The sequence below is a fragment of the Oryctolagus cuniculus genome, chromosome 4, assembly GCF_964237555.1.
Source record: "Oryctolagus cuniculus chromosome 4, mOryCun1.1, whole genome shotgun sequence".
NCBI classification, from domain to species: domain Eukaryota; kingdom Metazoa; phylum Chordata; class Mammalia; order Lagomorpha; family Leporidae; genus Oryctolagus; species Oryctolagus cuniculus.
The window spans coordinates 5,338,985-5,351,604 of record NC_091435.1 but is presented as its reverse complement, the minus strand read 5'-3'; the positions used below and the strand labels follow the sequence as shown (position 1 = coordinate 5,351,604).

General features: G+C 53.0%; 1 protein-coding gene across 4 annotated transcripts in view; it reads left to right on the top strand.

The window, feature by feature from the left end:
• IGSF5 (immunoglobulin superfamily member 5) overlaps positions 1-12,620 on the top strand; it is a 46,704-nt gene that overhangs the window by 23,934 nt on the left and 10,150 nt on the right. For 2 of the 4 annotated variants that reach the window (XM_070073150.1, XM_070073151.1), the window contains exons 5-8: positions 246-383; positions 3,289-3,429; positions 8,367-8,391; positions 12,105-12,205. In XM_070073150.1, coding sequence (XP_069929251.1) covers positions 246-383; positions 3,289-3,429; positions 8,367-8,391; positions 12,105-12,205 — 405 coding nt within the window. The remainder of the gene's footprint in view (positions 1-245; positions 384-3,288; positions 3,430-8,366; positions 8,392-12,104; positions 12,206-12,620) is intronic. The other 2 variants (XM_051838013.2, XM_070073152.1) reach the window with 2 other exon arrangements.

The window sequence follows — 12,620 nt, the reverse complement described above, 5'->3', positions numbered from 1 at the left end:
GCACCACAGAGGTTCTCAAAACGTGGGCCACCGTGCACCTGCCCTAGCGTCACGGGCAGTCTATCCCACACCCTGACTCTGGTCGCTGCAGGTGCAAACGCATTCCTGATTCTCTGGGCACAAGGGGCTGAGCTTGCTGCCTGGGTGTGAGGGACTGGACTGCATTAGGGTTCACGTCCAGTGAGTTGTGACATGGGAAGCGTACGTGTGGTCCTGAGACCTTTCTCTTTTTACCTTTCTTCTAGGAAACCCTTCCCTGTCTCTATCCACCCCAGCTCATCTCAGAAAGATAGCAGGTGATGTGGAGGTAGACGGCATGAGGAAAGTAGTTTGGTTTTCTGGATGCTACGCACCTGCTCTGGGCATCTTAATAGTGGAGAAAGGTGAGGTCTAGGCCTGTTTCAGCTGCAGATGGTGCACAGGCTTCCCTCGTCCACGTAGTCAGAGGCAATCCAGCCTCTTAATCTGTCCACCCACCCATCCATCTGTCCTGCCTCACATGTGCCATGTTCTTGGGGTCTAGGAAAAATAAGATATCATCTCGGATCTTAGGGAACTATGTCCAGTTTAGACAGTCACAGATACATTAGAAGAATTACAAGCAACAGCAGCTGATTTTATAAATATTTGAGATGGCATTGCGTGTGACATGTTAAAAAATGTCAGAATTATTGTTCATTTCTTAAAGCCTTAGAAGGAAAACTTAAAAACCATCTCAGGTAGTGCCAAGAAACTCTGCATCAAGGGCAAAAGACAAATACCTTTTTACCTGATAAAATGTTTCAAAGCAGAGCTCCCTGGATTTCAGCGCCTGCTTTCAGACAAGCCTGAGGCTCATTCCGCAGGCGATTCCTCACCCGTGAGCCAGCATCCGGGTGGTTGACGATTGTAGGCATTCCCACAGCTCATTCTGAGCATTTGCATTCGAAATCGTAGCTGGCAGGTCAGGTTTCAAGGAAAACCGAAGAAAGAACATATAAGAGCTGCTTTTCTATTCTGACCTCTAATTCCAAACTGCTGGGCAGACACTGATTTCAATGTTCGTCCTACGCTCTTCTGAGGCAATCTGCTGTTTTCATCTTTTCTTTTTGTTCTATGATTTATTCATTTATTTGAAAGGCAACATTACAGATAGAGAGAGGAAGACACACACACACACACACACAGAGCGAGAGAGAGAGAGAGAGAGATCTTTCATCTGCTGGTTCACTCCCAGATGACTGCAATGGCTAGGGCTGGACCAGGAGCCTGGAGCCTCATCTGGGTCTCCTTAGTGGGTGCAGGGACCCAAGCACTTGGGCCACTTTCTGCTGCTTTCCCAGGCACCTTAACAGGGAGCTGGATTGGAAGCGGAGCAGCCGGGACTCACATGGGATGCCAGCGTGCAGGTGGTGGCTTTGCCCACCACACCATGATACTAGCCTCCCTTTCCATTTTTCTAGCCACTAGCACCTAACAAAACAGCACACATATTCACACCCAGATGCCGACAAGCACTCAGCGTTGGGTGACAGGCTTGGTGAATGGCGCTTCACAGTTAAACGGATCCACTTAAATGTGGCTTGGCTTGAGATCACAGCAAAATGCTGAGTGAGGGCTGTCCTGGGAATCTATGCAGCTAATGCGTGCTATCGGCTGGGGCACTGCCACCCATGTGGGGTCATGATGATGGTGATGGTGATGATGGTGATGATGGTGATGGTGATAGTGATGATGGTGATGGTGGTGATGATGGTGATGATTGTGGTGGTGATGATGGTGGTGGTGGTGATGGTGGCGGTGATGATGGTAATGATTGTGGTGGTGATGATGGTGATGGTGATGGTAGTGATGGTGATGGTGGTGATGATGATGGTGATGGTGGTGGTGGTGGTGGTGGTGATGGTGGTGGTGATGGTGGTGGTGATGATGGTGGTGGTGATGATGGTGGTGGTGATGGTGATGGTGGTGATGATGATAGTGATGGTGGTGATGGTGATAGTGGTGGTGATGGTGGTGGTGGTGGTGGTGGTGGTGATGATGATGGTGATGGTGGTGGTGGTGATGGTGGTGGTGATGGTGATGGTGGTGATGGTGATGATGGTGGTGGCAACATTTAAATCCTGGCAATTGAGCACTAGGTATGGTGGCCATGCCTGGATGCTTCGTTGTGCGTTATTTCAGTTAACTGAAGCTTGAGTGTGGATGCGCACATGAAGCCAGTACTGGAGAGCTCTAAGACACAGCAGCAAAAAGTCAGACTGAAATTTTCTCTCATTCTCTCCTTTTCTACTTTCCTTTAATTTCCCGCCTGCTCCTGCGTCTCCATGACTACTGGATCAAGTATGAGTGGGAGGACGGCACCAACGAGGTGGCTGCTGGAGGGAAAAGCAGAGAGAGAGGGCGGGCAACAGATCCTGTGCTGGAGCTAGGGATGGGGGTGGGGGCTGTGCCAGAGCCACGCCCCGAGGGCCTTTAGAAGTGACCCTCCCTTAATTTGCCCTATTTGCTTCGGGCTCCGGGCTCTCAGTGGATGGGGACAAGGAAGCGAGCGGCACATGCCAGTCTCCCACTCCTGTGTCTCAGAGGCTGTCCCTGGGCTAAGTCGAGGGACCAGAGCGAGGCGAAGGTGTCTTAGTGCGAAGCCTTGGGGTCTCTGTGTTTTCTGTTGCTGTACCCAGGGGCGGGGAGGACGCAGAGGGAAGAGGTTAGCTCACAGCTCTGGAGGTGCAAGTGCAGGGCGCCAGCTTCTCTCAGCGCAGCCCGCACCTCCCGGAGGGTGGGCAGATTCTCCTGGAAGAGGGTCACACAGTGAGACAGGAAGCCAGCGGGAGTCTTCTATAGGAATTCACATCTGCAGGAATTAACTGGGCTGCCAGGAAGTGCACTAACCCCTTCTTGGGTGGGTGGGTGGGGCTCTCAGCGACCCACCCACCTTCTGCTGGGCCCCGCCTCTTAGTGAAGCTCCCTCTACCGAAGATGCCATTACTTGCTAACACCACCGCTTTGGGGACCAAGCCTCCAGGACAGGCACTCTGGGAGACAAGCCACACCCAGCACAGCACTTAGGGGGCTGTCATACCTGCCCAGTCTTAGCTGCTTCTCAGGAACGTCAGAGGTGTTGACCAACTGATGCTAGGGCGAGGGACCACGCACGCATTTGCTGGGGGCCGCGAGTATTGCCGTGGGCGGAACTGTGGAGTGCCGGATACTTGAACATGTGAAGGGAAGTCGGCCATCGCAAGGCAAATAATTTGTCATGTAACAGAATCTGTGACACTAAAACATTTCCTCCTTTCGACCTTATAGGCAGTATTGATAAGCCAGGCACGTCCCTGCCTACCTGGGCCATAGTTCTGCTTGCTGTGTCACTGTCACTGCTTTTGATCCTGATCATTGTTCTGATTATAATATTCTGCTGCTGTTGTGTCTCCGGGAAAGAAAAAAAAGGTAATATTTTTGTTCATATACATTTCTATGTGGTTTTTGAATCTTTGGTACAAGCGCTTAAATTAATAGCTCATCAATTTTTCACAAGATATGAGGGTACCTCAAACATTTGCGGGAAATGGAATTAAAAGACAAGTTGATTTGGGGGCAGAAAATATAAAGATCTTTACATAGTTTTCTTTCATAATATTAATTTTCATGGACTTTTAGAAGGTCACTCGGAATGCATGGATTTCAACAAAGTTTTCACTAAAGTAAAATTATCTTTTAATTCCATTTTTATGAACTTCTGAAGCTCCTTTGTACATTAACCATGTTGAGATTTCACTTCACACTTGCTGGGATGATTATTATCAAAAAGACAAAGGACAGCAACTAGTGATGAGAATGCAGAGAAATGTGTACACATTTGATAGGAATATGAATTGCATATTATGTTATAAGGTATGTGGCCATTATGGAAAACAGTATGGAGGTTCCTCAAGAAATTTAAAAATGGAAGTACCCTATGATCCGGCGATCCCTCTTCCGGATGTACTTCCCAGAAAGAAGTCAGGATGTCGGAGAGAGAGCTGCTCTCACGCCTCCCTTGCAGAATCATTCACAACAAACAACGTATGAAACCGACAGAAACGTCCATCAAAGGCCGAATGGGTAAAGAACGGTCACGTGTACCCGAATACAGGAATGCCATTTGGCCATAAGAAAGAGACTGTGCCATGGGCAGCCACAGGGAGGAATCCAGGAGGTGTTGTGCTGAGAGAGATAAGCAAGCAGAGAGACAGGACAGCTGGGCGATCTCAGGCGCAATCTACAGAGACTGAAGCGGGGGCAGCAGGGGAGGCGTTGGCTGAAGGGGGCGAAGTTTCACTTGGCCAGGAGGAGTGAGCGCTGGAGACCTGTTGTGCAACACGGTGACTGTCGTTGAGAATGATGCATCGCAAATTATCAAGGAAACAGATGTTATGTGTTCTGGCCAAAATGGGCAAGATACGAAGCGGTGGAAGTGTTAGGTATATTAATTAGTTTAGAGGAGTCACTTCACAATACGTACGTTTATCAGATCAGCACATTGCGCATATATATATACACGGCTTTGTCAGGCATGCCTTCATATAGCTGGGGAAGACCATTGTCATCACAAATGAACAAAACACCCCAAACAACAGGTGCGTTGGTCTTTAGAGTCCTTAAATGAGCCATAGGAAATGCATAAGGAAGGGAATTCTTTTTTAAAGGAATTTTTAATGGATTATTTTACTGTGTTTTGAGAGGCAGAGAGCGAGCGAGCTGAGTGCTTGTGAGCTCCCATCTGCTCGCTCACTGCCCAGACGCCCGCAGCAGGCAGGGCTGGGCCGGGAACTCCGTCACGGGACCCAGGAGCTTCGTGAGCCGTCACCGCAGCCTCCCGGTGTGCACCCTCAGGAAGCTGGAATCGGGAGGACAGCTGGCCTGCAGCTCGGGCACTCTGGGATGTGGGCTCTCAGCCGCTCGCTCGGCCAGACCGGCCCGCCCCGGAGAGAGGACGTTCCGAGGAAGGAGGTGGTTCCTTTGGGTCCTGTTCCCCCCCTCCACACCCCCCAGGAAGATCAAGATGTTCACATGCGCGACAAGGGGGAGAAGTGACGTCTTCTGACTTTCATAACTATGCCGGGGTGTGTGGCTGTCATCCTGTGTCATTTCTAGAACAGGAACTGCCCTTCGGAGCACAGGAGGAGTTTAAATCTCCCCTTTGTAGGTGGATGCTCCTGTAGTGGTGGAAAGAAAACTGTGGGCTTTGCCTAAAAAGTAGTGCAAATTATACGAGTCACTAAACAAGTGTTTTTTTTTTTTAAGATTTTATTTGAGAGAGAGAGTTACAGAAGGAGAGAGGGAGAGAGGTCTTCCATCTGCTGGTTCACTCCCCAAATGGCTACAATGGCCAGAGCTGTGCCAAACTGAAGCCAGGAGCCTGGAGCTCCCTCCAGGTCTCCCATGCAGGTGCAGGGGCCCAAGCACTTGGGCCATCTTCCACTGCTTTCCTAGGCCACAGCAGGGAGCTGAATCAGAAGTGGAATAGCTGGGACTCGAACCGGCGCCCATATGAAATGGCGGTGCCACAGGTGGAGGCTTAGCCTGCTACGCCACAGAGCCGGCCCCCCACACAAGTGTTTGCCCTGAAGTCTTCCGAGACATCCCATTTGTAGGAGAGCAGCGGCCTCGCCTGGGGTTTGGGGTCAGGAGCGGGATGCAGTCCTCAGTCTTGGGGAGGGCTCGTCATAGAGTTTGGGGTTTGTGACTTCCGAAGCCAGAGTGTGCTTGGTCACGTGGATGGCCCAGGACATCCAGGCACAGGGTGTGTGCTTGTGTCTTTCTTTCTCTTGTGAAAGCGTCACCCGCTCCTATTCGAGTGTTTCCTGGGTCACACTTTTCTTCTTGAGAGCGGTGGTTTGCTGCCAGGCTGCGCGTCAGCTGACACTCACTTTTCATTTATGAACGCTAACTGCCACGTGACGGACAAGTTGGGTGTCAGGCACAGGGCTCTTCCACACAGGACTGCTGTTTTCAAGAATTTTCCATGTTGGGCCCGGCACTGTGGTGTAGTGGGTAGAGCCTCTGACGGCGGCACTGACATCCCATATGGGCACCGGTTCTAGTCCTGGTTGCTGCACTTCCTGTCCAGCTCTCTGCTAATGGCCTGGGAAAGCAGCAGAGAATGGCCCAAGTGCTTGGGCCCCTGTACCTATGTGGGAGACCTGGAAGAAGCTCCAGGCTCCTGACTTCAGATTGGCCCAGCTCTGGCCATTGTGGCCATTTGGGGAGTGAACCAGCAGACGGAAAGCCCCTCTCCCCCGCCTCTGCCTCTCTGTAGCTCTGCCTTTCAAATAAATAAATAAAGCTTTATAAATATAATCTTCCATGTCAAACACGCCTTAATGAGGTTCATGGTCTGGACTTAGCGCCACTGTCGATCTGATCTGTGATTGGAAGATTACTTGTGTGCAACACCTGTAGTCCCTGACAAGCAGAAATGGAGCCGTGTTAGACTCCTGTTGACCCAGATCAGATGGGGATTTTTCACTGCAAATCACCCCGCACGCCAGGGGGCGCACTCCAGTGGAACACTCTGGGTTGTCACTGAGCTGTTGAGTGGCTGCCGCTGTAAGAGAGCGCAACGTAGAGCCCTCCTGTGCCTTCGGAGTCACTGGAGGAATCTGTTCCCCTTGGGGGTTTTCTTCCCCAGCCTGGCGTCGTCCCAAGCAGAGAGAGATTCTCCAAAGGCAACTTAGGTTCGCCCAGGGGCAGCTTTGCAGGGGGAGTGTAGGTGCGGTAGCCCCCACCGCGTGGGCTCACGGAGGACGAGGCAGGGTTAAAGGCCAGACAAGGAGGGCGACGGGGGTTGTTTGAAACAATTGCCCTTGGCTGCGAGGGTGCACTGGCAGCTGCCGGGCAACCTCGTGGCCAAAGTGTTTGCTGTGTACGCTGGGGCAGCCTCTGTGGAGGCTCTGGGAGAGACTTTGCGAGTGTCCTTGCGTTCAGGCACATGCGAGTGAGGTCCCTCCTCCATAACTGCTAAACTTTATTTATATGTAAAGGTAGGCAGAGTGTGTGTGAGAGAGAGAGAGATGGAGAGAGATTTATCTCCCATCTACTGATCACTGCCCAGATGAACACAGGAGCCAGGGCTGGGCCAGGCGGGAGCCAGGAGGTCTGGAGCTCCATCCAGGTCTCCCACGTGGGTGCAGGGGCCCAGTTCCTTGGGCCACCCTCCGCTTCTTCCCAGGTGCATTAGCAGGGAGCTGGATCGGGAGCTGAGGAGCTGGCATGTGAGCCGGTGCTCGGGTCTGGCACGCTTGTGTTGTAGGCAGCAGCTTAACCCCTGCCCTGGCCCCTGTTCCCTGTTTGTCCTTGCTAGGGCTCAGCACCAGCGACTCGGTCCTGCTTCCCACAGCTCTCATGCTGGCCTCGTGAGGAGGCTGATGGGAGACGGCCGGCCTCACAGGGTTCTTTCCTGGTACCTGGAGGAAGTCTTGGTGCTCTGCCTGGTGAACTGGGGACTTGCTGGGAATGGCTGAGGGCGCGCTCAGCCTGGCCTCTGGCCTGAGACAGGCAGAGAGCAGGAGGAAGGAGGGAAGCGACTGGGGCCACCCCTCCCATCCCCTGCCCCCACCACGGGAGCACAGCCACTCCCCGGAGGGCCCTGGGGGAGGGAGACCTGGCAGGCAGCCCTCTGTGCACGGCCACGGGTGTCAATGGGCAGATGTGATCAGAGCAGAGAGGGAGTGGCCGGACCTACAAAGTAAGGGACATGGGCATTTTTCAGACCTCAGGAGAGCGGGGTGTGTCCAGGGCCAGGGCAGGGAGCCATGTTGATGGTCACAGGCTCTGGAGACAGACGCTGGGGGCTTGCTGTGCCATCTTCACATTCCAGCTGGCCCTGGACACTGTCAGTTGCATGGTGGGGAGGGCACAGCTGTGTGCCTGGGTGTAGCCGGTGCCTATGGATTGAGACTGATTCTCAGCACCACAGTACTGCTCACGAGACAGTGTGTAGTGTGTTAAACTGTGCGGCCAGGAATGCCAGCCTCTGGGGCTGTTGCAGCAACGACTTGAGCTAACGCTTTGCACTGTGAATTCTGCACCAGTGGCAGTGGTGCCTGGGTAAGTGGGACTCTCTCTTCCTTATCTCTTTGAACTCAGCACTCACTGAGTATTGACTGGATACCCACGTATGTCGAGTACCAAGGATTATCAACTTTCCTGATAGCTAATAGGGCATTGTGCTTTGGTTATGTCTGGAAGCCCTTGGATGACTTGTTGTGGGGCAACTTAATACAATGATTGGGTCAAATAGCAGCCCGAGGGCTATTGGAGTCAGTGCCATTTTATTTGTAGAAGATGTGTCGTGGTGTCTGGATTGCCCTCGTGTGATTTTGTCTCTTTTTCTTCCTCTGCAGAATCCAGTTATCAAAGTGAAATAAGGTAAGTTGGAAATTGCATTGGTTTTCTCAGCACGCAAAGCAAAGCAAACAATACACACACTGCTGTGGGATGTTAGGATTTATGTCACTCAGGGTTAAGTACTGAAAATAGAGCGCCCTGAATAGCACAGGCACCAAGCCTGACTGACCAGGGCCGGCTGATTGCAGGGTGAACCAGGTGGGTCTCTGTTGTGTCTCACCTGCTCCAGCTCACCACGGACAGCATTTGCAAGTCTTTCCACAAGAGGGCGCTGTGCACCGTGTCTGCGGTCCCACCTGCTAGGAACAGCCAGAGAGGCCGGCTGGCATTTCTGGGGCAGTGGTGAATAGGGAGCCCCGCCCGCGCCTGCGGACAGACTCGGCAGTGTTTGGCGCTTGCTCAGCCACAGCGGCAGGGAAACCCTCTCTGAGCAGTTCCTCCCATTCCTAGGCTGGCCTGAACGAGCTGCAGGCACTTGTAAGGCGACGGTGTCAAGGGCTTGCGATGACGTACAGTCGGCAGTGTGCGTGCAGGACTTACATGGTCATGAAGTGCAGGAAGGGGAGGGCTTCCGGAGGGCAGCGTTGTCCTGGGGGGGTACCCAGCATTTTATTAGGTCTTGTAAACTCCTTAAGGCCTGCGGTTTCTAAACCCCTCCTGGCTGCACCCCCTGCTGTGGTCACCATGCGACAGACACCACCTGTTCTCGCTGTGTCCACCAGGGGCCGCACTCTGCAGACAACTCCAGGAGCAGCCTGAAAACACAGCCCCCCGCCCCTGTGTGGGCCTGGACCCTTGGGGGGCGTTGTCTTGGTTCCTGTTGCCGTCGGCAACGTGGCCTGGTTCTCTGGTTCACCGTGGTGGACCGTGCCAGCATCTTGCATTTCTGGTCTCTGGGTCAAAGCAACCCACAGGTCTTCTGGGTAACAGGTGGAGGACGACAGGGGAGTGGTAACCTTGGTCACTGGGTTCCCGGTGATGATCATACAGCCCGTCATCCCTGGGTATCCACGGGGGAGTGGTCCCAGGACCCCCGTGGGTTCCAACAGCCAAGGATGCCAAAGTAGTATCTGCATAGAGCCCACTACCCCCTCCTGTGTGCTTCCAACCCCCTCTGCGTCACTTGCAGCCTCCTGCAGCATGCATGCCATGCAAACAGCCATGCTGCTGTATGGTTTAGGGGATAGCGACAAGAAACAGGGTCTGCTGTATCGTTTAGGGGATAATGACAAGAAACAGGGTCCGCTCGTGCTCAGTACAGCTGCAGTTTCTCTCCAGCAGTACCGTTGAAGCGGTGGCTGTGTGGCTGTTGGGTGCAGAGGGCTAAGTGTGTACGATGGGAACCAACTATGAATATTGAGTACCGGCTGTGTTTACTGAGTGCTGAACACCGTGTGCGGCAAGTTCTGAGATTCGTAGAGGGTTTTGCCTTCCTTAATATCGACAACGATTGAGGCTGTTCAAACATTTTGTAGCTCAGGAAACTGACATGAGAAGCCAAGTATGCGATGGCCACATGGCTCTGGTGCAGACGGTTGGAGGGCTGGGACTGTGACGGGGCAGTCTTGCTCAGGGCCCCGCCCTGCTGTCTGTGCAGACTTTGCACTTGGGGCAGACTGCCTGAGGCCTCGGGGTAGAGGGGGCTGGCTCACGGGCTTGCCTTGTCTACTTCCACTGTGTCAGTAGTGCTACCCCAGCCCATCAAGGACTTTGTGTGCACACAGATAATACACATCCTTTTAGCTATGTGTATGTATGGAAGGGAAAAATTCAATGCAGAGACAAGAAGTATTATTTTTTTAATTAAAAAATTTTTTATTTAAAAAAATTTTTTTTGACAGGCAGAGTGGACAGTGAGAGAGAGAGACAGAGAGAAAGGTCTTCCTTTTGCTGTTGGTTCACCCCCCAGTGGCCGCTGAGACCAGCGTGCTGCGGCCGGCGTACCTCGCTGATCCAAAAGCAGGAGCCAGGTGCTTCTCCTGGTCTCCCATGGGGTACAGGGCCCAAGCACTTGGGCCATCCTCCACTGCCTTCTGGTGCCACAGCAGAGAGCTGGCCTGGAAGAGGGGCAACCGGGACAGAATCGAGCACCCTGACCGGGACTAGAACCCGGTGTGCCGGCACCGCAAGACGGAGGATTAGCTTAGTGAGCTGCGGCGCCAGCCAAGAAATATTATTAAAATCATCACAGAACTATTCTCCAAAGCTCATTATTGCCATCCAAACGGGTATGCATTTACGTGCACACGGGTTCCCAGACAGACACACAGAAACACACACACGTATGTTGTGCCCGTGAACATGACGTCAGGGCTGGCTCTTCTCACCTGGCACCCTGCTGGTTAGACACTGGCCCATCACGTGTTTGCTTTGCTTCTTTGCTGACGTTTTCAGTGGCATGTCAGTACAGAAACGTGCCCAAATCTTGGGTGTGTGGTAGATTGGTGTACACAGGGTGGTGCCCGCCACCGTGTGGCCCTGGGACATCCTGAGCTCCTAGGAAGCTCCGCTGGGCCCCTGATGAATCACTGCTGGCCCGCCTCCCGGCAGGAGACATCCCCGTGGCACCGTCCGCCTGCGCCCGGAGATCAGGTTTGCTTGCTGGAACTGCGGTCCTGTCCCAGGTGCACACACACACCCACTCGCGCCGCGCCTGCCTCCTCTGGGGCTCCCCGCGGTGCGACCCGCCATGCTGTGCTGTGGGGTGCCCCTGAGGTGGCGTCATGACAGCGTTGCATTCTGAGCCTGGTGCCGTTTTTCTTGCTGCTGCTCTAGGTGGGGGTGGGGATAGTTTCCAGATGGCGGCCGGGATGAACATGATGGCTGAGTGTGCTCATCTTTGCACCTTTTGCTTCCTGTTCTGTGCTCTGTCGGGTCCGTGTCAGGTAGCGACTGTGTGCGGTCAGCTCCGGACAAGGCTGCCTCAGTTTCCCGAGGTGTACCGGTGTCCCTTCCACCAGCGTTCCCACAACTCTAACAGGTGACAGGCAAGTCCACGTCACGGATGGCCACTACCGCTTCCGTGAGTCCCCTGACGCTGGGCACTTTTGCTCTTATAATCATCTTGCGAGTGGACTTTGTTTCAACCCCGTCTTGGCACAGACCCTTGACTATGTCCTGAGAAGCAATTCTTAGAGGCGGAGTTTAAACCCTCGGCTATCCATCGCCAGACTTCCTCCCCCTAGAAAGCTGCACCAGGCTTCACTTTATTTCAGGGCTTGCCCCACTTTTTCTGTGGAGGGCCCACCAAATACATACTCCCATTTTTGCCAGCCAGAGGGAATTGTCACAACGTCCCAACTCTGCCGTTATAACATGCAAGCATTCGTAGAGACTATGGAAGGCAACAGGTGTGGCTGTGTGCCAATAAAACTTTATTTATAAAAACAGGTGGTGGGCAGGATTTGGCCTGGGGGTCGTAGTTGCCAAGTTGTTTTTTTTTTTTTTTTTTTTTTTTAATAGTTGCTAAGTCTACTTGATTTAGGTGATGGTTTCTGAGAGCGGAGTACCCCCTGGGGGTGGTGGCCACGTCCTGTGGTGACTGAGTTTCCTCTCTCCCCATAGTGGGAATATGGGAGCACACAGTCTGTCGCACCTGCTCCTCCGAGGCCAGTGACTGAGCTGTGGACTTCCTGTAGGAAGCTCAGGGCGTCAGAGTGCTCGGAGGGCGACCCTGAGGACGGAGTCCCCGCTGCCGACTCACACTTGGCTTTTCTGAACTGCTCTCCTTCCAGGAAATCCGTACAGGCCAAGACAAACAAAGAAACTTCTGAGCCGAACTTAAAGAGTGGCAGTGAAAACCGTGGATACAGTTCAGATGAACCCAGGACTGCAGGTGGGGTGATGCCGGGAGGGGAGGGTGGGGTTGGGAGAAAGGCTGGCTGACGGGTCCCCAGCTGGGAGGGGTCAGTACCTCCTGGATGACTTCGTAGAAGGAGAAGTTTGAGAATGAGGAATATTTTGATTAGCTTAATAGTAAGAAAAAGAAGCTACTTATTTGTCTAAAGCTTAAAGTAAAACGAAGTGGACACAATGGTTTTGCAAAATACTTTCTGTGTTTCTGTCCTCCCCGCTTTTTTCTTTCTTTCAAGACTTTCCATTGTGTGGGAGGCTTTTCAGCCGGCTGCAGATGACTCCCAGCCCCCACGTGTTGCCAGCAGGATACCTGTTCCCATTCCACTGACCAGGGAGCTGGTGTCGGCTGCAGCATAAGGCCCCTTTGAAAATCTCTGTCTCGGCCGGCGCCGCAG